This window comes from Carettochelys insculpta, chromosome 8 (genome assembly GCF_033958435.1).
Source record: "Carettochelys insculpta isolate YL-2023 chromosome 8, ASM3395843v1, whole genome shotgun sequence".
Lineage (NCBI taxonomy): Eukaryota > Metazoa > Chordata > Testudines > Carettochelyidae > Carettochelys > Carettochelys insculpta.
Genome location: NC_134144.1, coordinates 70,994,984 through 71,021,754, shown reverse-complemented (window position 1 = coordinate 71,021,754; position 26,771 = coordinate 70,994,984). Strand labels below are relative to the sequence as shown.

Sequence of the window (26,771 nt, the reverse complement as noted above, 5' to 3'; positions counted from 1 at the left end):
CCATTGATCTGTTGGCTTTTTTCCAGAGCTGTGGCACCATATTCCCTGACCAGAACACGTTGCCCCTGTAGAGTGGCACTCTGTCACTAACTGGGGAGATTTGGGCAGCTAAAGGACATGGGCTGGGGAGGGAGTGACTTAGGAGGAAAGGCTGAAATAGCGAAACATGATCCTGTAGCTTTCCTACACAGGAGTAGGGGACAGGATGGTGACGGGTGTGGAGTCTGAGGCCAGGTTTGCATTAGACATTCAAGTCAGTTTTAGATGCACAATTCTAGCTATGGCAATAGCTGTCATTGACTTATCTACCATCGACTTATCTGGCTGAGGAGTAAGAGAGATCGTGGTATTGAGGAGCACCAGAGTTGACTGCTGACCCCAGAGAGTTTGATTTTCGGGTGTCCCCGCTAGGTGCGTGAAACCGAGCCCTGGCCGATTGACCCGGTCAGGGTCAGTCTTCCACGTAATGAAGACAGACCCTGAGAAGGCAAAGCTGAACTGTGGAAGATGGGAAATGGCGGCTGGGTATTTGGAGGTAGGCTGAGGGATGGGCTCAGCCCAGTGTTCCCTGAAAGCTGAACAGCTGGGCAGCCAGCCAGGAGAGCTTCGGGTGCTGCCCAGTTGATTAGCAGAGTACCCATAGCTGGCAATGTGTGTTTCTATGAGTGGTGCAGTGCACATCCGCATATACCTTGGTGCACCTAATAACATTTATTCTGCCCATGGCTGGGAGAATTAGAGGGAACATGGGCCAAGGTCCCAGCTTGGAGCTGCACACGCAGCAGCAGCTCTGCTATTTGTACTGGGTATTAAAGGATAGATGCTCATTTTAATATCTCTCAGCTCTTTCCTGAGCAACCTCCCACCAATCTGGCTCCCTGCCTCGGCTCCCTCCAGAGAACATCCTTCCCACTCCTCGGGCTCCCTCTCCCTTGCCTGTTTCTACACACAGCCTTCCGCCTCCTGCCACTGCACCCCGGAGGACCTGTTCTGTGCCTCTACTGCTCAGCCCCTGTTGTACAGCCCTGCTACAGCCTGTCCCAGGCCCGTCGAAGTTAGTAACAGAAGGTGCGTGGCCAAAGTTACTCACCCTCCCAGGAGCTTGCACCAGTCTTTGAGGTTTTGAGAGCCCTCTTGCTGAAGCCCTGAGCCCTGGCAGGCACCTCCCACAGGGCTGAGGTCTCTATCGCCCCCTCCCTGCTGGGCAGAAGATGCAGGGCCCACCACGGGGCAGAAGCGCTGAGCCCCTGCCCCCATTTGGGTGATGGAAAACTGGGGGGGACAAGTGGGGCTCCATGAACCAACCTACCTGTAGGAGGACCACATGTGGCTTGTGAGCTGTGGTTTGGCCACCCCCTGAAATGGAATGACTCACCAGTCTGTCAAGCCCACTTAAGTGTTAGCTCACTGCTGCTGCCTTATACCCAATGCACAGCTTCCACCACATCCCTAAATTAGTCACAGCCCTTCCCCTCTGCCTGCTGCTGACTGCAGGGCCAGGGGATGAGATCTGGGGTCCCTTGGTCTCTGATTAGACATGCCTGCTCTGGAGACTCACCTGTGTATCCCTGCAAGTTGCTGGTCTCTTAGAAGGAAGCGCTAAACCCTAGTTGCTGGTTTCAGAGGTTCGTGGCATGTGATAGGTGGGAGAGATGCGTTTCTCCCCGTCTGCTCCGGTGACCCTGAAATGCACTTTGCCCTTAATACTTATTGCCTGATTAGCCATCTGTGGCCACAGAATCATGCAGCCCTTTTTCAGAGGAAACAAACAGCTCCCTGCTCATCCTACCTAATTAAATCTAACTACCCTCCTGCAGCAGGGAGTTCCACTGTGCATCAGTATGAAGAGTAACAAAGCATTTCATTTTCGTATATCTTCCGTGGCGTGGTGGTCAGTTTCATGCTACTCTGTCTGTTCTCCCCTTAGGGCACAGGCCAAGGAAGACGGACTTATGCTACTCAGGTCGTTGATCACCATCCTGGGAGCTGCTGTGTAGCTTCTGACCCCTTTCTTGTCCTCTCTTTGCCTCTCTATTCCCCCAAGTGCAGAGAAGGGAATAGAGCCTGTTAGTCATGGATTGTGCAGCACTCTGAGAATGCCAGGGATAATTGTGATGTTGGCTCAGATATGCTGGAAAAAGAACTCTATATATAGACGAGATTTCTGTGGACTGCCTTATAAAGGGTCTACAAGCTATCATGAATACCATCCCTGATGTTACCACAGCAGCTCTGGTGGCTGACCTATAACTTTGCTCTCGTCCCCAAATTAGAAATAATTGTGGTTAACTTACACTTCCAGATTAGCGACACTGCTATGGGCACCCTCATGGCCCCATACTATACTAACGTTTTTATGACCGACTTAAAACAGTGATTCCTTAGCTCTGGGCCTGTTACCCCTCCTTTACCATGGGGCCGAAAGGTAAAGATGTCATCAATGTAGTGTAAGTAAAGAGACTCTGGAAGAATTCCAGAGATTTTAACAACCTGCATCCCACCATCAATCTCAGCCTTGACTATTCCACATGAGAAATACATTTTCTGGATACCACAGTACAAATCCTTGATGGCCTCATCAACACCACTATCGACTGGAAACCCACTGACTGCTACACTTAACTACATGCCTCCAGCTTCCATCCAGCACATGCCACATGATTCATTGTTTATAGTCAAGCCCTTAGATGCAGTTGCATCTGCTCTGATCTTAGTGACCAGAGACCTAAAAATTCAAGACCTCTACCAAGCATTTATAAAACTTAATTACCCATCGGGAGAAGTGGGGGGGAAAAAAAAATGGATTGACTGAAAGGGCCAGAAGAATACCCAGAAACCAGCTACTTCAAGGTAGGTCCCAGAAGATCAGTAACAGGACACCACTTGTCATTTCTTGTAGCCCCCAACTCAGTCCCCTGCAGCGCATCATTAAAAACCTACAACCTATTCTAGATCATGATGCTACACTCCAGAAGGCCCTAGGTGACAAGCCTGTCCTCTACTATAGACAACCTCCTAACCTAAGAGAGATTCTCACCAGCAATCACAGGCTACACCACAGTAATCCTAATCCTGGAACTTTTCCTTGCAACAAACCCTGCTGCCAACTTTGTCCACATTTATGCTGGGGTTATTGTCACTGGACCTAACCATGTTAGCTTCAAGATCAAAGGCACATTCTCGTGCATTTTGACCAACGTTACATATGCCATTATGCGCCAACAATGCCCTGCCACTGTGTACATTGGACAGACTGGGCAAAACCTTTGCTGAAGAATAAATGGCCACACAGCAGACACCAGGAATCTCAATGTCCTAGAACAAAGAGAATTTAAAAACAGATTACAGGGAGAAATTTGTGAATTGGAGTTCATATTCAAATTCAACACATTAACACATGGTATGAACAGAGACGACCACTTACCTCACGCATTACAAGAACTGCTTCCCTTCTTTTGATGCTCGTAATTATCACTTAACATCCCCCTCCTTCAGTCCTATGTACTTGATTTGTCACTTTTTATTGCTATTCTCATTTGTCCTCTGTACTTATAAGCATCAGTCTGTATTGGAAATGAGATTTGGTCTGATGAAGTGGGTCTGTCCCATGAAAGCCCGTCACTGAATAAATCATTTTTGTTAGTCTTAAGTGCTCCAGTTCTGCTGTGTTTTGTTTTTAGGAAGGCTCTGTCTATGCAGGGCAGTTGACCAGAATAACCGTTGTGGAGTACACTCTTCTATGGAATAGCTCCCCGTGTGAACGCTCCACTCCAGAGTGGTTTGTGTGCTTCGAAGCCACGCTTATCATTCCAGATGAATGCTTAGTCCGTGGTGTGGACAATTGCCCCTCGCAGATGATCCCAAAGAAGGCGACTGAGCTCAAAACTTACGTCTTGAGAAAAGTCGAGCTCAGATCCTCGAGGTGTAGAGTTACCTAACTCCCACTGACTTTAATTGTAATGGGAGTTAGGCTCTGACATACCTTTTTGAGGATCTGGGCCTTGGCCTCTTGCAGCAAGGGCCTGAAGGTTGATATCCTGTTTGGCATTTCCTTGGACTGGAATTAGCTGGATGCACTCAAGTCGGCTACTGGAGCAAGGGTGTTGGATTGCAGATGAGCAGACGGCCCCAATCCTGGTCTGCTAAATCGGTCAGAGGGGCCCAGGGCTTTGTAGCTCAGTGTTGGACTGTCTCATTGGGTGTTCCTGATATCAAGCTATTTGACTACAGTAGAGCCTCGAGATATGCGTGCTCAAGTTGCACGTATCTCAGGTCAATGCGATTGAGTGGCGGGGAACTGGCACCTAGGTCTGGCCTGCCTGTCTCCCAGGGGAGCTGGGAAATTGACCAGTGCAGCAGCACTGGTCAGTTTTCCGACTCCTGTGAGTGGCGGACAGCTGGGAACCAGGTGCCAGCTTCCCACTACTCACAGGAGCTGGGAAAATGTCCAGCGCAACAGTGCTGATCGGTTTCCTGGCTCCGAGTAATGCAAAATTTCTCTTGTGTGGGGTTATGGGCACAGGAACGCAAACTCCATGTAAGTCATGGGTCTACTGTATAGGACAGAGAAAGTTTAGCTCCTTTCCTTTGCCCTGTGGTTTCCCCAAGTGTTGGGGGATCCTGGGCTGTACGAACCACTGTGTCCATTCAGAGCAGTGCCTCGATTGTTCTGCAGTCTGTGAATGGTGGTAGGTCTCTACTTAGACAGGTGGACTTGGCCATGTGACACATGAGCCAAACATGGCCTCGCTTTTTTGCAGAGTTACAGCCGCCCCATGCACTAGCTCTCATAGGGCTTGATGAGGCGTCACAACTGGGCTGTTAGTCTCCTCCTCGTGATGGGCTATATTTGGCTGTTAACCTCCACCCGAGATCCTTGGAATGTCTCTGCCCCTGCTGCCTTGCCCAAATGTCACTTGTGTATAGCCACACGCCACCCAACGTGTGTCACCCAGACCTGGGAGCTAGGGGCCACGTTGGACAAAGGGGAGGGGGAGCCTTGACTCTAGGGATGGAATCCATGTTACTTGCCTGATTCCTCTGAAGATGGCTGGCCTGCAAGGGAGGAGAGTTGAAGGTTTGGCCTGGAGTCCAGACCTCGCATGCTCCTGGCTGTGTGTTGATGCCCTGATGGCTGTCGCCCCCAGGGAACCTCTGGACTGGTCTCCATGGTTTTATGGCACATGTCTGTGCTAAGCGTGCCTGTTTCTCGCATGCTCCTGCCCTAGCTGGTAGCTGCCTCCTGTTCTGCCCCTTCTTCCACCCTGCCTGGTCTTCCTGTTGGGGCACAGTTTCCCCTGCTTGACTGGGGCCCCTGGACAGAGACCCTTTCAGACAAGCGACTAATGCACTGCTCCATAGCATTTAGCTGCCCATACATTCGCAAAATGCAGTGAGCACTGACAATTGGGGCCAAACTTCCCAGGGGCATCCTTAACTGCGCCCTGCTGAACTGTAGCACGTGCTGTTTTTCTTGCACAAAACTCGTACACTTGCTTTTTTTTTTTTTTTTTTTTTTTAGGAGCAGTTAAGGAAACCTCACTGCAAACAATGCCCCGGACTGTTGGAATAGATGTGCTGCTGATACCAGAATGTGACCTATTCCCCCTGCTGTAGGACAGGGTGGGAAGCTGACCCAGAGTCAGGCCCAGTCTTCCACCTGAGCTCCCTTTTCTTGGCATTTTGTGGATTTTTGCAACTTTAATCGATTTGAATCCCTTTGCAATCAGTTAAAGGGTGTTTGTGCATTCACATTCCCTTGCTAATCAGCCTGCTTTTCCCACTTAGGCAAAGAGTGCTCAGAAAAGGGGTTTTGTCCTGCATTGCAGGGTTCTGCTTCTGCAGTGGTCTGACTGTGTTAGACGTTCACTCTGCCCTCAGGCTTTTATGAAGCATCGTAAGTGGCCATTTATGGATCATCAGCTCTTCTAGGTACAAACTTTGGAAGTGCCTAACTGCTCCTTCAGAGCTGCTTGTGCACTGTTATGTCTGCCCATGACCAGTGAAGCCATTGCGGGCAGTGAGCAAAAGTAGAGTGTGAGCATACGCAGCAACCCAGTTCCTGAAGGTTCCCAGGGAAGCATTTGTGCTCCGAATAAAACCCGGCAGTGCTCTTATGTGTGAGGGAGCTGCTCTTAAAGGCAAAACTCTGTCTCCAGGACTCAACGGCTGACAAGGAACAAATAAAGGAAGTGCTGGGTACAGGCCTGCATGAGCTCCTGGATTCCCAGCAATGCTGGAGCTGAGGACCGTTCAGGGAACTGAAGACCGATGTAACCTGTGGAACTCACTGCTGGCGAAGTCATCAGATCTGCAACCGTAGCTAGATATTTTAAAGGGTTTGGATAACTTTAAAACCATGACAATACAAATAATAATGAATTGCCTTTCTAGCGCTGCTTGCAAAGAGGGATAATGCAGCCTTATGCGCTAGGAAAGAAACCTCCCCCGTCCCATCCTATCCGCAGCTGGCCAAATGCATTGGGTGCTGAAGGATTGCCTGGTTCTGAAATGTCCGGCTCTGCTAATGGCTGGAGAATGAAAGGACATGGTGGTGGTTTTTATAACCACTTTTCTCTGTAGGTGATGCATATAGTCCCATGACTAATGGTCACACAGCATAGCTGAATGACTTCCCATGGCTGAGCCACTAGGCTTGACATCTAAAAGTATCTCTCTCTCCTTCCATCTGTTTATAAACTTGCTGCCAGACGACTCCTGGAACGTCCCTGTCCAGCTGGATAGCCTTAGCTATTTTGGGTCTGGCTGAAGAGAGCGGCCTCTGATGGAAAAGTATCCTGCCCTTTGGAGCTCTGTTAAGGCCTGGCCATGGGTGGCAGATTTTCACAAGCTGCAGTGTAATAATCGGGCCTGCACATCTCCTTGCGTGAAAGATGTGAAAGGGTTGTGTGACCTAGAATGACAAACATCGAGGGGGCAAGGTGTGGAAAAGGAATAGATCAGATCAACTCAACCACAGAGGCCTCCTTAACGTAATTTGTGGACTGCGTAAATGTAACCACCCCCAGGCAGAATCGAACTTGGGACCTCTGGAGCTTAGTGCATGAGCCTTTATAGATTGAGCTAAAAACCAGTGGCTCCTTAGCCAAGGCTGTAGAGGGCACTAATTCTTCCTCTGTGTAAGTGGTTTAGGTGCCATTTCATGGGACAGTGAACTACGCCTAGGGTGAGTGGGTTACACTGAGATCATGCCAATCAAATGAGCCCCACAGGGCTGGAAATTTAATGGATTGAAACTAGTATGTTGGGAATTGGGCCTAATGGGAGAACAGAATAATGAGGGTGAGGGCCGTTCCCCCTCGCTCTGCCTTTGTGGGGCCCTTAAAAGATGTATAAGGAAGCAAAGGCAACAATGGCTGACTGAAAGAAGAAGCTACCAACTGCTGCAGGGAACTTGCATCATGGCCGTCTTCCCTACGGTCTCCTGGGATCTAGGAGCTAAGTACCAGCCTTGGGCCTTTAGTCATTCTAATCCTCAGAGGTCCTGACCAGACCAGAGAAAGGCACCTGACTGGGGACAAAGTCCTGGCTGGGAGGATTAAATTGGGGTTGATGCTCTTTTGGGCAGAGCTCTGGACTCAGTGACCTCCTGAGGCCTCTTCCAGCCTGAGGATTCTCTGATGTTATGACCCAGCTGGCATCTCTACCTCGGTCTGGGATAGGAGACTTTTATCTCTCCTCCCCACCCTGTATCCTTGTTCCCCAGCTGCACGTCTGAAATCCATTGTTTCCAGAGAATGAGAGACCTAGAGCGGGAATCCTCACAACATGTTTTTGATGGTCTCAGAGCGCAGCCCCCCAATTCTTGCTTGTGGCTGCGCTGACAATTTTTCCTAAAATATTTAACTTCAGGAAAAGCAGATACATACAGATACATGTCCAACTTGCTTGGATTGATCTATGTAAACTTTTTTTGTGCACTCAGGAATAAAAATATACACTTTTTTCAGCTGGACCTACACAGATCAGATGCATTGCACGTTGGTTTTTTGCTGTCTTTAGTTTTTCTAGTAAGTCTACAGCTGCAGAAAGTAATATTTGTATGAATGTTAATACCACTTCACAGCAGGCTTATTAGCTAACTCAGAGTCTGTGGAAAGTGATATTAACAAGCACACAAATACATATTAAACTTCTCATCTGGCACAGTCTCAACTGGCAACATCCATAGTCTGGCACGATTTTAGTTAGCCAGATGTCCACTTATCAGGGGTGTGGCCAAGTTTTCCCTCATTCCGTGAAGTTTGTTTCCATCCACAAGTCCTGGCTCTCAAGGTTCTGTGCTGTTATTTATCTGTAATTTTACCCCAAATGCCTTCTAAGAGGCCAGTAAGCAATGGGAGTGTTGGAAATGCTGCTAGAGATTATTGGCCTCCCGTGGTTTGCCACCAGTCAAGTCGTGAGAGTGCTGGACGAGAGAGGTTCAACCTGTACGGCTTTTCTAGGCAGCCTTGGATCTAGCGAGTCATGGGCAAATGTAAGCCGTGGGCATTGAGGTGGGTAAGGAGGTAGCAGGGACCCAGGGAGAATGGGGATGGCAGGGAATCGGGCAGGCAGCAGGGGCTGGGGAGGGGATGAGCGAAGGCTGGCATGCATAGCCAGGGTGCAGAACTGGAGCCTGCAGCCTCAAGACCAGAGCCTGCTGCCTACCGCCTCCAAGTCTGAGTGAGCCACACTGCCCCCGGGAGGGTTAGGAGCTCACTGGCTGCCTGCTCCTCTGGCATTTGTGGGCCCAGAAGGGGGCAGGCCTGAAACCCTGCTGGTGGCCCTGTGGGAGGAGCCACAGCTCCAGCCCCACGCCTCCCCCCCAGTTGTTATCCAGGGGGCTCTGACCCCTAGCAAAGACCCTGGTGGATGTATGTGGCCACGGGGGCTGCGTGTGACCGTCGCTGCCCTAGAGGTTGTTTTGGTGGGACAGCCTTTTATGGCCTGTTTCCCTCGCCCAGATTCCTCTGGCAATGCCAGGCTTTTAACTCGCGCCATGAAATCCAGAGGTGTGGCGGCTGCACGGTCCATCAAAGCTGTCTGGGATTAGAATAGTGGTGAAGATGCTGCAGGACAGGCAGTGGCGTGGGCTGACACACTCTGTCTTGGACCCTGGCACCTGCTCCAGTCACACCTGCCAGCAACTAGACACCTGCGGGTGGCCTGTACCAGCCAACTGAGACTCCCGGGGCTTGAGCTAGGCATTGGTTTCATTGCTGCGTAGATTTCTGGGATTGAATGTCCTCTCCACGTTTCTACTCTTGCAACATAAGTGGTCTCTGTTCCCTTCCCTCAAGCCATGTGGGCTTAGCACAGACCCTTGGACCTTTGCCACATCAGCAGTGGGAGGGGAGCTGCTGGAATCCGCTTGGGGCATGCAGCCACATCCACAACACCAGAGACAGCGGCAGCAGGGCATCTCTCTCTTAGGGAAGGCAAGCGGAGAGCAAGGGGCTGGCACCTGAATAGCGTAGGAGGATCAGAAACATCTGCTGCCACAATGAAGCTGTCGGTGACGGCCTATGAGCTCTCTCGTTGGCCTCTCGAGAGGCATTCAGTTGAGGCCCTGTGTGGAAAAGCCAACCTGGGAAGGAAGGTGTGAAGTGTAACCAGATGTAGGAGGCTGGTGTGAGATACAACATCCCCCCTCTGGTGTCCTCCTCCTCATGTTTCACAGCTGCTTTTGGGGCTAGAAGAGCTCCAGTGCAAGAGCTCAGTACAGGAAACCAAACCTGTGTTTTCCTCACAGGACATCTCCTGTGTCTGAGTCTTCAGATGTCGTCTCCTAGAAGATCCTTAGATGTCTGATGCCATCTGAGCCAATGCTCCCTCCAGAGGATGGAAACCTGAATCCAAGTGCAAACAGAATCTCACCCCTGTGCCTCTGCTGCTGTGCGCCTGCCTCTCCGCTGCCTTCCCCGTTGTGGTGTTTGCATCTGCACAAAGGGGGCATCACATGGTCCTTTTCTGTCTTGGTGTAGCATGTCCACACCCCCTTTTACACAAATGTGCACGTGATGACGCATTGCCAGGCAGTGGTGAGTCAGGCCCAGTATACTTTAAATGCTTGGTAAAAGGCGACTTTTGCGTCGTTCGGTATTGAGTGTTTCTAGAATGGTCTAAGACGCCAACGTAAAATACTTGGATCTCCGTTCTTGTACTATGTCCATCACCTCTGAAATCTTAAAAACAAGCCAACTAGTCCAGCTCTAAACCATGAGCTGCCAAATAAATGAAATCCAGCAGTGACGCTGGAAAACCATTTAAAAGAAAACGCACGGGGATTTTCACCTTTTACGCAATTTGGTTTCTTTCTTGCCCCTCAGTAAGAGGGACAGCTCAGGGGCCTTTTCTTGCCCTGAGAGTGGCATGATGCTGGTGTGGTTGGTTTACAGTACCCCAGGGGAATGTAAACTGAACTTGTTCACAGTAAAGTAACTCAGGAGTGCGTTTCTGCTTGTGTTAGACCTTATAACCTCCCTGCAAGCCTACATGTTGGGTACCTTGCCGTGATCCCAAAGCCTCTGTCCCTCTCTTGGTCTTTCGACACTGCACGCGGAACTGAGGTTCTGCCTCAGACTTCAGCTGAAGCCCAGCTTCTATCTGCAAACAAATCCATGTTGCTTGGTGCAGAAGCACTCAGGACATTGGTGAGGGGGAGGGGTGTGGGGAAGGAAAGAGACAGTGATGCTGACCCATGCCCTGTAATTTCACAGTATGGATCTGAGGCTTGGCTTACACCAGGCAGGTAAGTGGATTGCAGGTAAATCGATTGCAGATAAGTCAATTCTAGCTACGCTAGCCACAGCTAGAATTGTGTATCTGCAATCGACTTACGTGGCTGGTTATCGTAGCTAGAATCGACTTATGTGCAATCAACCTATCTGGCCATCCTCACTAAGGAAGGTCAATGGGAGAGTTTCTCCTGTCGATCTCCCTCACTCCTTCCTCGATGGTGCGGAGTACAGGGGTCAGCTGCCAAGCCCCATAGGTTGATTTTTGCTCATCTCCACCAGACATGCGAAATTGAACCCTGAGAGGGTCAATCTTCTGTATAACGTAGATGTGGCCTTAGTTAGAAGGTCTGAACGGTGTAGTATGGCTGTGTTAGCTCAGCTGCAAGCCCCAAGGCTCACAGTAAGCCCAGGCTAACAATACAGTACAGGCATGCTCCTGGACACCCTGAATGCACAGGTCTAGATTCGCCCCCACCCGAACCAGCCATAGACTGCAGCATGGACATACCATTTGGTTAGGGGCCATTGGCCTATACTGCCTTGTGTGCCTTTGGTTCACTTTGATCCATCCTGCACTGTCCCTTCCTTAGTCCTGTGTTGGCTCCTCGGCTGCTGGGTTGCGTTGGGCAGTTTTGGGTGTCTTTTTTTTTTTTTTTTCCGCATAGCACAGACGAGTCCTGCGTGAATCCCTCTCCTGCAGCCCAGAATAATAACCAGCTGCCTTCTCTTTGCCTTTGCAGACAGAAGGCACCAAGCTGCAGAAGGATCTCCGAACTTACCTGGCTTCTGTAAAAGGTAACATCTGTGCAACTGGGTTTTAGGGTCATAGCTTGGGCCGGCAAGATGCGGCTTACAGGCCACATCCAGCCCACCAAGCCTCTTAATTCGGCCCATGGCCAACCCTATGGCTTTGGAGCCGGGAGAGCACAGGGTGCTACTGCTACTCCCACTCCCAGCAAAATCTCTCAGCTCCCATTGGCTGGTTTCACACACTGCCCCCTGCCCTCTGCAAAATCACTCAGCTCCCATTGGCTGGTTTCACACACTGCTCCCTGCCCTCTGCCAAACTTCTTAGCTCCCGTTGGCTGGCTTGGGCTGGGGCTGGGGCTGCTGGCCGGCAGGGCAGCCTTCCTGAGAGTGCTGCTGGCCAGGAGCTGCTTTTGGTTGAGCGCTTCCCAGGCAAAGCCTGCTTCTTAGGGTGCACCCCAACCCCCTCCCCGGTCAGAATCCTCCACTGCACCCAAACCCTCTCCCAGACCCTGCCCCCAAACTCCCTTTCAGACTCAACATGCCATCCTCTATCCCAGGCCCCTGCCCCAAGCTCCATTCTGCACTCAACCTCCACCCCAGACCCCACACTTCCTCCAGAGAAAGTTTGCTAGGTAGCTAACGGACACAATCTTGATGTCCCCCCACCTACCACCCGGCCCCGGTCAAAAACGATTGCTCAGCCCTGCTGTTGCTCCCTCTGCCCAGCGCCCCCTCTTCCCCAGAGTGGGTTTCCTGACGCCCTTGGCCTGGGGAGGCGGTCTGGTTTCACATTTTCTGTCTCCCCAGGCTGGCAACAGGAGTTCAGGCGGTCAGTGAAGTTGGCCCTGGTGGGAGAGGTGGGGCAGGGGAGCAGAAAAGCCTCCCCACTCCAATCAGCCAGGCGGACTTGGTGATGGCTTGTAGAAGGTCCCTGCCTCTTTCCAGCTAAGTGAGAATAAACAGACCATCCTGGTGTCTGGGTGACTGGATCCTTGAGCCTCCTTTGGTTTGGATCCATGTTACCGTGAGTGCAGGGCATGTTAGCCAGGCTCATGCTTGATGACATTCAGCCTTAAACCAGAAATCAGGCTCCTGTTACCCACTGCACGCAGCTGAGTTCCTGCGAGCAGCAGGGCAGGGCCCCAGCGCCTGGGCAGAGCTCTGCCCCTTGGGTTTTGAAGCTCTTTCTTCTCTTCTAGCAATGCACGAGGCCTCCAAGAAGCTGACGGAATGCCTGCAGGAAGTGTATGAGCCAGAATGGCCTGGCAGAGACGACGCCAACAAAATAGCAGAGGTGAGGCTCTAGGCCAGGGTGGGAGATCGGTCCTGGGAGAGCAGGTTAGCGGAACTAGCGCATGTACATCCTGCGCTTGGCTGGGGAGCCTGGCTGCGAGGCATCTGCACGGCAGCATGAGTCTAGGGAGAGGAAATGGTTTTGGCCATCAGCAGCTTGGTCTGTGAGAACCTTGGCCCAAATGTGCCCTTGGTGGGGACTGGATGCATCCATCAGCACCGGGGGAGCTCTGGGTGTCTCAGTGCTGAAACACACAGATAATTAACCATCCCAAGGCGATCCCTCAGCAGGGGCTCCATTGTGTCGAGTTGGCAATGTCCCAGCCTGCTCGGGAGGTCTGGTCTCTCTCACTGGAGAAGCAGTGTTTATCATGCCTGAGTTAGGTTAGATGATCTCCAGCAACACACAGCCACTTGCATGGTTACCAGCTGTCCTGAGGTTCATGGTTAACCCTTTAAACCCTTCACACTAGCCTCCTGTGACGTATCACTGCCTGTTACCTGAGTGTAGGGATGTAACTATTGATTCTTGCAGAGTGTGAGGGTCTGCAGGCCCTGCCCCTCTGGGACTCTAACTCAACAGGGGGATCAGGAGGTTTGTTAGTCGACAGGGACAGAGGTAGAACAGACTTGTCAGCACAAACGGAAGCTGTCAGTACAATCCATTTTGGGGAGAGGGCCCCAGAGGAGGTCCCTGAACTCGGGTCCTGACCTTCCTTCCTCTCCAGCCAGACCAGACTGCCCCACTCAACAGCCCATTTTGAAGTCAAACCGGCTCGGCCCCTCCTCCCTGCTTTGCCCTGTTTCCTGGTGAGGAAAGGTGTCACTGACTTGCCTGGGTTACAAAGAGTAGGGAGGCCCATTGCCTATGTGGGAGAACTCATCACGCTGAAACTCCCCACACCACTGTATGCGCGGATGCAGTGCTTAGGGAAACTGAGGCACACGCCTCGGGTTACTACAGGACAGTAGGAAACACATGCTGCCTAATCAGGGGAATTAAACACCTCACGCACCCCACTGCATCGCGTTGGCCAAATCAATTAATGAGTTAAAAGACTAAAATTATATCCTTTAACCGGTTAACAGATGGTGTGGATAGGGCAGCCAGGGTTGGGGGTAAGGGTCTTACTGGGTCCATAGACAGGCATGGTGGGCCCACTGGGATGTGGTCAGGGTCAAAACTTGGGGCCAATCTGGGACTGCTGCCACATGGCCGGGGCTTGGGTCCTGCTGGAGCTGTGACCTGTGGCGTGCCTGAGGCTGGGATCCCCCCAGGGCCTGGGTCAGGGCTGCTATCCTGTCTGCCTGCACCAGGGCTGCTACAGCATGGCTGGTGTCTCGCCTGCCTGCCATGAGGCCACCCTGGCTGGGGCCTCGCTGACCAGCCCAGTGTGGCTGACACTCTGGTTAACAGGCTGCCAAGTTAGCGTTCTGGTAAGCCTGATGCTCCCCGGGGTACCTGGCTAACCTTTCACCTCCCTAGCTCCATGCCTATGGTGTATTCAGCAGTGCACAGCAAAACTCTGCCCCAAGCTGAGCTTTTAACCCCTGGTGATTGTACATTGCTTGCAGAGAGGTTTAAGCCCTATTGGCTCCAGACAATGTTCTCTTGAATCTCGCGTGCAGAATAAAATGTATGTGCACTGAAGCATGTGTGGACGTGCACCACCAGTAGAAACAAACAATCCTACCTCTAGGTGCTCTGCTAATCAGCTGGGTGGCATTTGCCTCCCCCCAGAGCGGCCGCACGAGCACTGAGCTTACAGGGAACGCTGACTCACATCCAAGTTCTGTGTAACTCGATGGCTTGTCTTTCACCCCCTGATGCTGGTCCAGTAAAAGAGTTCTCCTCGCCTACCTTGTCTCCTGTGGATCATACACAGCTGTGTGCCAATACTACAGTGCTGGGTGGCAGTAAAACCAAGTCCCTGGCCCAGCCATCTTACAGTCTGGGGACAGACTAGAGACACAACTGCTCAGGTGCTGAAGGAGTGTGAGAAGGCTTCTGTTGGGTGCTCGCCCGTTTAATGGGGCAGCTGTTAAAGGACCCCATAAGAGTGCATGTGTGGGGTGGGGATAAGGCTGAGGGGTGCATGGTCGAGTTGTGTGCTGAGTGGGGATTTGAAGAGGGGGGCAGGAGGATGTCCTAGGCCTGGAGGGCAGTCTCTGACCAGGCCAGGGAGAGGAGGGCTAGGAAAGGGCGTGGGAGTGGAGCCAAAGCAGAGGGAATGGCACTGTTACGGGGTTATACAAGGAGATGGAAAGGCTTCCTTAGTCTGTTTATCCAAGCAAAGTCTGTGGGTTAATTATAACTTCATCAGGAGCTCCTGTCAGGGCCTTTTGTGCACTCAGGGGTCCAGAGAAGGCATTAGGGACAGTGTTCTGGCCTCATTTTTTCCATCCGTGGGCAGAATAAATTTTGTTATGCGCATCCAGGCACGTGGGGGTGTGCTCCACCACTGGGAACACAGGGTGCCCATGGCGGGTGGCTGTCGGCGCTCTGCTGATCAGCTGGCAGAACCTGAATCTCTCCTGGGTGGCCACCTAAGCACGCAGCTGAGGTGGAACACTGATTCGGGGGGTGCTCACGGTCAGTTAGAAGCCAGCGGTAGTCACACTAGCAGGAGCTGCAAGATGTGGACCTTTTGGGGCGTGCACCTTGGATGTGTGGTGGCCATGGGCAGGTTGATTTGGGGCTGAAGATCTTGAACAGCCTTTAAAAAACCTGCTCTTGAAATGGTGTTCAGCAGAACCATATTCTGCAAGGTCATGAATGAGCTGAACTGTGGTGAATGGAGGTGCTATAGGATGCTCTTCCTGGGGCCCTTCTCCAGCTCTCAGATGGGAAGGTGACGGGAAACTTTGGCCTGGGGAGGAAACCAGCCTGCTCCTCTGCTTTACTTCAGTCTCATGGGAGGTGCAGCTGCCCTGGGTGCAGGGTGGGGTGGAATCCATGGAAGTCAGTGGGAGTCTTTTCCGTTGACTTCAGCAGGGACGTGATCAAGCCATGAGTCTGTCATGCGAATATGGAACATCTCAAATGCCCCCACCAGCAAGCCTTGGAATTTGGAGACTGTCATTACTGCTCGGGAAGTATCCCCAGACAGCTGGCCCTAGGAGAGGAGAGATTTGGGTGAAGACGCACATGCCAGTCACGGGCTGGTAGCTCTACCAAGACCCAGATTGTTTGGTTTCTAGCAGGGAGGATGGTCTGGCATTTGAACTAGGAGAACTGGAACTTGTGAATTCCATTCCTGCTTCCCTCGCGTGACCTGGGATACACGATTCTGCCTTAGCTATTTCAACCACAGGATATTGATGCGAGGAAGTAGGAGAGGGGTAGTATCATTTATCCAGTGTATTTGTGTGTGTGTGTGAGACACAAGCTTTCAGGTGTGTACAGAGCTCTCCTTGATCTGGGCGATGAATGCCTCAGTTTCTCCTAAAGAGAAGCGGGAACTCTCTCGGGGAGGCATCACAGATTGTGAGGTGCTTGGAGATTGGTGGGCAATAGAAATGTAAAATATTCATGATCCTTTTGTCTTTATCAGAACAATGACCTGCTCTGGATGGATTTTCACCAGAAGCTTGTGGATCAGGCGCTTCTAACCATGGATACCTACCTTGGCCAGTTCCCAGACATCAAAGTAAGTTGCTTCCCGCACTCCTATCGTGTTGCACTCGCGAGTTTTTGGGATCCTGCAAGTTAAAATGAGGACCTGGCACAAATGCTGCTCTCAGGGCTACATCCACTTTAGCTTGAGGGGATAGTGAAATGAATGGGGCAGGGACCATCCCCACCACCATGAATTCACACTGTCCCCTGTTGGCCAAACACCAGTCCTTCTCTGCTCTCCTGGCTCGTAAGTAGCCTCAGCAGGGATGTGTGGTATGTGAAAGAGGAGTGAAGGGATGCTGCTATGGTATAGGATCATCTTCCACATAGATTTTCCTCTGCATTCAGTGGAGCTCAAACAGGGGCACGTGTACTGTCAACTCCTCTGGATATTTGCCTTAGTTTTGTGGCAGGTTACATAAAAGTCTTAGCAAAGTGGAGCCAAACTAAAATTTCATACGATGACTTGTTTATGCCGCTTTCCTGTACTCCAGGCTAAAATATAAGTACAATATTTGGATTCCACTTGATTTATTTTATAAATGTATGGCACGACGAAGAGAAGCTGCAGTTTTTCACTACTGGAGCACTGTGACACTTGTGTATTTTTATGTCATGTTGTAAGCAAGCAGCTTTTACGGAAGGTGAAGCTTGGAGGCGTGCAAGACAAACCAGGCTCCTGAAAGGCATGCAGCGGTCTGGCAAGGCTGAGAGCCCCTGCTCTGTGTGTCGATTACTTAACCGGAGCTGCCCCGGGAAGGAGTGAGGACTGCTCTCAGGCTTTCTGGGGACTAGATGGGGAGCTCCTTGTATTGCTCCTCGGCTACATCTACACTAGCCCCAAACTTCGAAATGGCCACGCAAATGGCCATTTCAAAGTTTACTAATAAAGCGCTGAAATGCGTATTCAGTGCCTCATTAGCATGCGGGCGGCCGCGGTGCTTCGAAATTGACGTGGCTTGCCGCCACGCAGCTCATCCCGATGGGGCTCCTTTTCGAAAGGACCCCGCCTACTTCTAAGTCCCCTTATTCCCATCTGCTCATGGGAATAAGAGGACTTCGAAGTAGGTGGGGTCCTTTCGAAAAGGAGCCCCGTTGGGATGAGCTGTGCGGCAGCGAGCCGTGTCAATTTTGAAGCGCCGCAGCCGCCTGCATGCTAATGAGGCACTGAACATGCATTTCAACACTTTATTAGTAAACTTCGAAATGGCCATTTGCATGGCCATTTCAAAGTTTGGGGCTAGTGTAGACACGGCCCTCGTGATAAATAGTCTGTGATTCCTCTGTCACTGGAGCATGGCTCTGTGCCACTCAGTTGTCTGTTAGCTAAGGGTGGCAGCATTTTCTAATGCATGGGCTTTCATCAGTGCCTTGTGACCAGACGGTGATTCATTCAGAAACCCTCTGTCATCACTAGAATAGCATTTCACTGCCTATCCACCTTGTAAAGGGAATAAAACCGCCCAGGCAAGGTGTCATTCAGGCTTTCCTGCTGCTGCTGACTGGGGAAGGAAAAGCTGCCTTAGGGATTAATGTATCGACACTTAAGGCACCAAAGAGAAGCGGATGAAACAACAGAATGGAATAAGACATAGTAAGGGTGTTCCTCTCTCCCATTTTAAAAGAGGAGGAGGAAGAATTTACATGCAGTATATAAGGGGCTTGGATATACCAGGGATTTCTGCTGCGTATCCTCCTCCTAGAGCAGGGGTCAGCAGCCTTTCCAAGACACAGCCAAAATTTGACCTTTTGCCCTCTATATACAGTCCGAGTGCTGGTGATACTTTTTTAACGTCACTAATAGTCCTACTTACAATTGGCAGAGTAGCCACCTTGTGCCCCCAGCGCTCCAAGGCAGGGGCCCAGTGCTCTGGCCCCAGAACTGTGCTTGCCCCCATCCCCAGCACACCACATAGGGAAGGAGGGCAGGGCTGAGCTCTCACTGCATGCCACTTGAAATTGACTTGTGTGCCAGGGGTTGCTGGCCCCTGTTCTAGAGGAAGGCAACTGGAAGTACTAGGAGCTGGAACAAGAACACACTTAGGTGGCCGCTCATCTGCTTGGCTGGGCCCTGAGCTGCTCTGGCCAGTGTGGGAGCCACTGACCTCTTCAATGCCACCTTCCCTCTGGCTCTGTCATGGCCAAGCCACATTACAGCTCCAGCTGGAGAGAACATGCTGCACAGAAGCGGCTGTTGGCAGGTCCTGCCTTTCTCCCAGCGGGCTCCATGAAGTCAGTGCACAGCTTTGCAGCAGAGGGTCGTGTGAGCATGGCGATTAGCCTGCTTTTGCTCTGGGCTGTGCAGGCCAACGGGTTGGGAGTGTGGAGTTCTGGGTGTGTGTGGGGGTGTGTGTGCACACACTTGTAAGGGGCAAGCTGTGTGTGTGTCAGTCTCTTGTTGAGCCAGGATGACACTGGTATTGCTCCACAGGTAGCGAAGCTTGGTTTCTCTGCATTTAAGTGAGAGCAGCATCGGGTGCGCACAGAGCAGCCGTAGACGACTTGCCACACAGAGTTTTTAGTGAAAACTGTGCCCCCAGGTGCTACCTAGGTGCTACTGAACAGCAAGCAGGCAACAGTCACCGTGCACTCTGCAGATCCACCTCTCTCACACCACGCTACACCAGGAAGTCAATCCTAGATACGCAATTCCCGCTATGACAGTTGTGTAGCTGGAATTGACTTATCTAGGATTGACTTATCTGGCTGCCCTCGCTGAGGGAGGTTGGTGGGAGTAACTCTCCCATCCATCTCCCTCACTTCTTGTGAGGAGGAGGAGTATCGGGGTCGAGTGTCGAGCCCAGATAGCTTTTTGTGCATCGCCACTAGGTATGTGAAATAGAACCCTGGAAGATCGACCCTGATCGGGTCATTCTACCAGTAAATATAGACCTATCCAAACTCTCTCTCTCACCCCTGATCTTGCAGTGCCCCCGAATGGCTATGTCAAGAAATCCCTCCTCTGCACACCCCGCCTCTTCAATCTGGGTCTCCATTTCTTGACTGTAAGCCAGTTCAGGGATGTTAACGTTTCTTGGATGACTTGAAATGATACAGAAAAGAGTCCTGGGAAAGAAGTGGCTTTTTGCCCATAAAAGCTTGTGTCTAAACAAATCAGCTTATCTTTAAGATGCCCCAGGGCTCCTCGTAGTCAGTGTCCACAAAAACACACAGGGCGACCCCGCTGAGGCTGGGGAGGATGGTACTATGGCAGAAAAAAAGAACATTTAGGCCGTGTGTACACTAGCCCAAAACTTGGAAATGGCCATGCAGATGGCCATTTCAAAGGTTACTAATGAAGTGCTGAAATACGTATTCAGCGCCTCATTAGAATGCAGGTGGCCGCGGCGCTTCGAAATTGATGCGGCTTGTCCAGACGGGGCTTCTTTTCGAAAGGACCCTGGCAACTTTGAAATCCCCCGTCAATTTCGAAGTGCTGTGGCCACCCACGTTCTAATGAGGTGCTGAATACGTATTTCAGCGCTTCATAAGTAAGCTTTGAAATGACCATTTCGAAGTTTTGGCCTAGTGTAGATGTAGCCTTAGTGGAAAATGCACCAGTCTTCTTGTCTTTCTGATGGTATATTTTTTTAGCAAAGTGGTTTGTTGGTCTTTTGGTTTGTTTTTAAACTGGAGCAGGGAAGGCCACTGCAGGGCAGGTTGGCAAAATCCCTGTATTGACTGAGTTTTCCTCTTTAGCCCATTGATGTTCTGGCTTTCTCTTTCCCCTTTGAAGTGCAGAGCAGTCAGAAGCAGTCAGGTGCTGCTGGCCCTTTCATTTTGGAGGATGAGGCTTGTGTGGCAGCAGATACTTGTGTATTGGGTTAAAATCTGTTTTGCTCATAGCCAGCTGCACTGGAGGAATGGGGGATGCTGTCTGCCCTGACAGTGCAGGGTCGTATGATATCCCATGAGTTCCATCTCTCCCAGCCCCATTCCCTTCCCCCAGCAGCAGTTTCTTTGGAGGGGGTTGCAGAGGAAATGGCTTTTCCATATGGCAGTGCTCATAAGATGCCACCATATGGGCTGTGTCAGCCTAGCTCTGTGAAAGCAGCCCCCCCCTCACCCTCCCATCCTGATTAGCTTAAATTTTCCTCTCTGTTTCTGGAGGAAAGTGCTGCTTCAAAGGGCTGCAGGTCCCAGGTTCACAGTGCATGCACAAAGGGTCTCTACTTCCTAGAGTTCCTCTTTCCCCACCGCTGGACATCAGAGCTCAAGCCAGTGGGAAAAGCAGGCGTCCTCTTCTGCCAGGCATGGCGGTTCCCTTCATGCACTGTGCTCACTCTCCAGTGAACTAAGTGTGTAATGGTGCTGGTTGTGTTGACACTGCTCTTATTACATGTCAGATGATGGTGAAGGCCTGCTTTTGCCTCTCGGCGCGATTGTTCCCAGGTGTCTGCAGGCTCTGCACTGATTACATTTGCATTTTTTGGTGGCAACTAACTAGGCGACGGATGACGCCAAGAATGTGTCTAGTAGCTCTGTGCGTGCATGTGTCCCCTCAACAGAAGTGCTTCAATGACCTAATAGGGGCACAGCGGGAAGCTGAAAGTCCGATTTTTGCCCCATAGGCTCTCATTAGCAGGTGGGCTACGCGCTCCCCACCTCTAGAGCTGGGAGAAGTCACCTGGTGTTTGTCTCCCTGTTCCTCACCAGGAGCAGGGTTAGAGAGAAGGGGAGAGCCACCCAGAGTTCTTGCCTGGCTCCTGAATGGGAGTGGGATCCTGCAGCCCAGCTTTCCAGGGAAACAGGGACCTGATAGGCTCCAGCTGCCTGGCTTTCTTGTCAATTTCAGGGCTCCTGCCCAGAAATTGACAAGACAGCCACCATCTGTTGTGAGCTTACCAACTGTGCAGTGTAGACCAGGGCTAACTCTTTTCCATGTCTAGCTCCTCTGGAACATTGGTTAAGTTTTAGGCTGAGGCCTTGAAGGGGACCTAAAGGGGTCAGGAATCCAAACTTACTCAGTTTGGGCACTGAACCCTCCTTTCAAAAGCTCAGCTCACAAATATTGCAGCATGATGGAAGTGTTTTATTTTCCTTTTTCAGTCCCCAAGTAGGGTTGCCATCTCTCTAGGCATTAAAGATGACTCTTCAATAAAAGATGTCAAGGGGTGAAACCTCCAGGACTACATCCATCCAAAACTGGCAACCCTGTCCCCAAAAGGTACTTAAAACCAGTGAGAAATTAAAATATCCCTCCGCTGGGTTTACGTTCTTTTATAATCAAAGCATTGTCCACCTCTAGAGCCCTTCCTAGGAGTAGCTCGATGTCCAGCTCCTATTGGAGCCTAAATTGAGGCAAATATTTATTTTACTGTCATTTCTTTGACAATGAAACTTTTCAGTGGTCTGCCATTACTGGAGAAGATTTTTTTTTCTTTTAATCCTGTACATCCTGGATGCATTTTCTACCCATGCTGAGCAGTGGCTTGAAATCAAGTTTGGTTTGCATGACTGACTGAAAACCATTACAAAAGCTGTTGCAAATGCCACATCAGTAATACTGCTCAGCCAAGCTTTCTATCAGAACATACAGCGTCTTAATGTTCTTGGAAAAGGAAATAAAATGGATATGCGCCATGTTTTTATGTGCCATGTGTTTGATTCTTGGGCTCTAGAAATACAGACTGAGGAGGTTTTTCTGCTTTTTAAAGAAGAAAGTGGTTTTGTGTTAGAAATTACCCAGCTTCTCCTGGGATTCTGGGGCTGGTGTGATAATGATGTTGGAAGTACTGAGAAAATAGGAACTGATTTAAGATGGGAGAGCATTTTAGTCACATTTGTTAAAAGGCATTGTTTGCCTTAATAGCCATTTTACTCAAATGCCAGGAAAGCTGTGAGTTCTTTAACCAAAAAGATTTTCCTCCAATCAGGCCCTTCAGTTAAGGGCCATGACTGCTCACATTTGGTTCTCAGGACTTTTAAGGGAGCAGGAAAGCTGATAGTACTGATTTAAAAAAAATTGTTAAGAAGCCTGTGTTAAAAAGAAACTTTTTAGGCCTTCTGTAGCTATCATTAAGAAGCACAAAAAAGAGCGGGAGGAGCACAGAAGCTATTTCCTCCTCCTTTGCAAATCACTAACTGGGATTTGTTTGTACAAAACATTGAATAACCCCCTATTGACTTGTGTGTTTTCTGTCATGTTTGTAGAGTGCACACAGAGAGCCAAGTTTTCTAAAAGCTGCAATAAGAAATGTCGGCATGAACCACCCGGGTAGCTCTGAACAGCTTGGTGGTTGCCCATTGTTCTGTGTCAAATGGGAGCTAGGCCTATCTGAGTGTGTCTTTCTCTCTCACTCTTTAAGTTATTTCAATATTGACTTAAAGCCCAGGCAGCCTTTATCAGAAGAAGCCTCCAGGTGCCTCTTAAAATATATATTTTACCCGGCAGAATTGGTAGCTGTTCTAGCAGGATACTGAATGAGCTTCTGATCCAAACCCAGAGGAGGCTTGGGATCAGGACCTTAATTTATCCTCCATTCCCTGCCCTTCTCCCACTCAAAAAAAAAAAAAAAAAAAAAAAAAAAAAAAGTGCCGAGGAGGGGAAAGAAGGGGACTCAGGACGGGGCCTGCATGGCAGTGTGTGTGGGATGTAGTGTGTGCACAAGCAGTGTTGCACGCTGAGGAGGAGATGTGTGAGCTTGGCTTTCAAATCCAAGGGCTTTGCCCGGGTGGAGAGCTCTGTGCTAGTAGATCCAATCACAAGGCTGGGCTCTGGGGTGGAGCCTGTGTGTGCTTTATGTCCCAGAGCTGTTGGTGCTTCACAGGTAATGGAGGGGGAGAAGAAAGGTGCAGAGACATTTCCCTGATGCCTGGGGAACATGCAGCCGGTGGCAGAGACCTTCTGCAGGTGGTGACCTATTATGGAGGCTGAACCCCAGAAGCAACATACCGTTCCAGCTAGCCCAAACCCTGACGCTTGGGAAGGCCAATTCTTTACTTAATTGGGGGCACGTTAATGCCTGAGTTCAGCTCACAGGGTTTTAAACTTCATGGCTCTGGCTTTTCGTACCTGATCTCTCTTTCTCTCATGCCCAGTCTCGGATCGCTAAGCGGGGGAGGAAGCTTGTGGACTACGACAGTGCCAGACACCATTTTGAATCCCTGCAAACTGCAAAGAAGAAAGACGAAACCAAAATTGCCAAGGTAAATCACAGGACAGACCTTGCTCTCGTTTCTTATCGTTTTCAGTAACGGCTCATGTGGGAGTTTTATCATGTTGGCCTTCCATTCCGTATTTCAGAGCTGGAAGGGCTCTTGAGAGGTCACTGAGTCAGCCCTCTGCCCTCATGCCAGGACCTATCACCATCCCTGAGGGGATTATTTGACTTTAAATCAGAACCTTGAAAGCCGCCCCCCCCACCCAGCCACCACTACCAGTCAGGGACTCTGCTCACAACCCTGGATTTACAAGGCCAAGGCTCTAACTGCAGAGCAATCCCTGCCCTCAGGTGCTTTCTGTTTAGAGAACGATTGTGCAATGAGACCAGTTTTTTTCACCATGACACGGTCTCACCCATCTATTTTTGTTTTTACTTCCCCCAAATAAGCGTTTGGAGAAGGGTTGGAAGGCGTTACTGTGCTGATCGTTTGTGCAGTGTGCCTGGTACCGATTTCAGGGGTGTGCGGTTTAAGTTTTCGTGAGCACAGAAACGTGCGTGAGAGAGGAAGAATGGCCACTTCCTGCCAGCTTGGAACTGGGAGGCAGGAGATCTGGGTTCTAGTCTTCCTCTTACCAAGGTTACCAGTGTGCCTCAGTTTCCCCAGTTATAAAATGGTTCTGGGAATAAGTGGCTGACTGATGGGCCCTGAGCTCAGTAAGTCAGAATGTTCTGAGATGCCCTGATCAGCAGTGCCATTGCTGTTTCTGTGGTCAGGGATTATGTGGCACTCTGAGCTGTGGGCATGGCTGTGACCTGTTCAGAGCCTTTTGCTCTGGTAATTTATGCTGTATAAATTGCCCACCTGAACAAATTTGCTCTTTTAGACTGGAAGGTGCTACGGCCAAAGAGAACAAAATTGGCTATTCAGTGTCTGGAATATCCCTTAGATTCTCTGAAACCGACCCTCTGTGATCTCGTGGGTGTGTGTTTTGACAAGGGTTTAACATATGACGTTAACGTATGCTGGCGAACACATTTGAATATCTGGTGTGGGCAAGACAGTGAGGGAAATCCTGGCTCCATTGATGTGAGTGGCAAAATTCTGCATAGACTTCAGTAGAGTCAAGATTTCATACAAGCGGGCCAGCCTACAGTAGGGTTTTCTAAGGGGTAGGCAGAACCTGCTCATAGCGCACCTTAAATCCTGGTTTAGGCCAGGCTCTAAGGGAGGGATGAGCTGTGTGGGAACGAGGGATGGTGGAAGAAGAGAAGGAGAAATTTCTGTTCCCCCGCCACTCCAGGACTTGGGAGAGATGCAGAAGGTTCAATTAACAATCAACAAATGCTTCTACCTCAAAATCCCCCCGTGCTCATGGAAGAGGTTGTTGCTCTATCTAACTTGGGAAAAGTTAACCCCGATTCTATATGTCTGGAACCTAGTGGCTAATCTGCCTTCTGAGTGGTGCTTCTGCACTTGTTGGGTGGTTGGCAGCCATTTATTTTAAGTCCTTTACTTTTACTTATCTTTCTCACTGGCTGTGTGACTGCCCACACCTGGACTTGAACTGGGGATCCCTGGAGTTTAGTACAGAAGCCTCTACAGTTTCACCTAAAAGCCAGCTGGCTCTTAGCTAATGCTCTAGAGGAGACATTCTTTCTTGGTGCCACTACATGGGACAGTGAACCACACTCAGAAGTGTGGGTTACACTTGCACTATGAATAGCTTGGCAAAACCAGAGGAAAAATGATAGGTGATTCTATGGACCAGAACTGTTGTTTCAGGTATGGGAGGGGAATAAAACCCATCCCTCGTTCAACACGAGGCTGATCAGCCAGTCAAATGGCTCAGTGAACGGAATGTTCCACCGGTTCGTGTCTTTAAAGAGAAGCTGGCGTGTGCACAGAGCTAAGAAGGGAAATTTCCCTGGGGGGTGGGGGGGTGGGATGGGGAAGTTTAATTGGCAATTTGAAAAAACCCAAACTTTCTGTTGTGATTCCCTATATGATCACGGGAACCTGAGACTTCTGGCTCTGGTATTTGAAGGCCGGGGAGCTAGACTCCTCTGTCTTTGGGCGAGACCAGCAAGTGAAGCAAACTGCTCGTGTGCTGGTGCACTGGGACAGATGACCAGTTGTTGACAGATAAGGTTGAGGAGCAAAGTGGGCTCAAGGACAGAGCCCCAGATTCTGAGCCCAGCGTTGCCTCAGGGTCATTTGGACAAAGCAATTAAAAGTCAATGGGCGCTTTTCCAGTCCTGCAGTGGACTACTTGGCCTGTCCTGTTAGGCCTCTCTGCCTCAGTTACCCTGCCTGTAAAATAGGAATAAAGCCATTTACCTGCCTTTTGTAAAGTGCTTTGAGATCTATGGAAAAGTACTGGAGAAATGTAGAGATTAGTTGTTGTTATACAGTAAATACCGGGCGCGAATGGTTTTTTTTCTTATCGGGGTAAGGCCAACAACATCATGAATTCATTTGGGCTCATCCTTCCTCTCCCGTCACCCACTTTCTTATAACACCTGCATATACCTCGAAGGAATCCTGCCACTTACTGCTTTGCAATGTTCCATTAAAATCAAGTGCCGGGGACTTAATTGCTTATGGACAAGAATAATGTTGACTTAATTCTGATCTCCTTGAAGGCACTGGCGGAAGCTCAACACCTGGCCTTTGTGTACTAAGTCACTAACCATTCTTGCCTGTTGCTCTTTGCAGCTGGACAGCTGGTAAATTGTCTTCCAGCCCTGGAGCCCTCAGTCTCCGGATCAGCACATTAATTACTGCTGTGCTTGGCATGCTTGGAAGGATTCACAACTGATTGATTGTGCCCTGGCGGTGTTGCGTTGGCCCAGCCTGTAATGTTCTTACTCTTGTGATTTGGTTTGCTAAACAGATGTCTGTTTCTCTCTCTTGTTTTTGTTTCCTCTTTTTCCTTTCAACATGCTCCCCTGCAGCCTGTCTCGCTGCTTGAGAAAGCTGCGCCTCAGTGGTGCCAAGGAAAACTACAAGCTCATCTTGTTGCTCAAACTAATCTGCTCCGAAATCAGGTGATTGCTTACCAACCTGGCTCTAACCCCTGCATGTGCTATTTTGGGCTCCAGCTCAGTACTGTGCAGTTAACCTCCCAGGTAGTGTTCGCTCCAGGCCCTCCCTAAAGGGATCAGATTTCTTCCTGGTCTGACCCCAGTGATCTTAAGTGAAGTTGCCTCAAGTCCAATCAATTGATTTCCCAGTGTTCACTTTGCCCCATAAAGTGCACG

The 26,771-nt window shown here is 50.3% G+C and overlaps 1 protein-coding gene across 5 annotated transcripts in view; it reads left to right on the top strand.

Annotated features, from left to right (window-relative positions):
• Positions 1-26,771, top strand: part of BIN1 (bridging integrator 1) — a 151,125-nt gene that overhangs the window by 76,167 nt on the left and 48,187 nt on the right. For all 5 annotated transcript variants that reach the window (XM_075001306.1, XM_075001305.1, XM_075001308.1 and 2 more), the window contains exons 3-6: positions 11,483-11,537; positions 12,692-12,786; positions 16,340-16,435; positions 23,446-23,553. In XM_075001306.1, the coding sequence (XP_074857407.1) occupies positions 11,483-11,537; positions 12,692-12,786; positions 16,340-16,435; positions 23,446-23,553 (354 nt within the window). The remainder of the gene's footprint in view (positions 1-11,482; positions 11,538-12,691; positions 12,787-16,339; positions 16,436-23,445; positions 23,554-26,771) is intronic.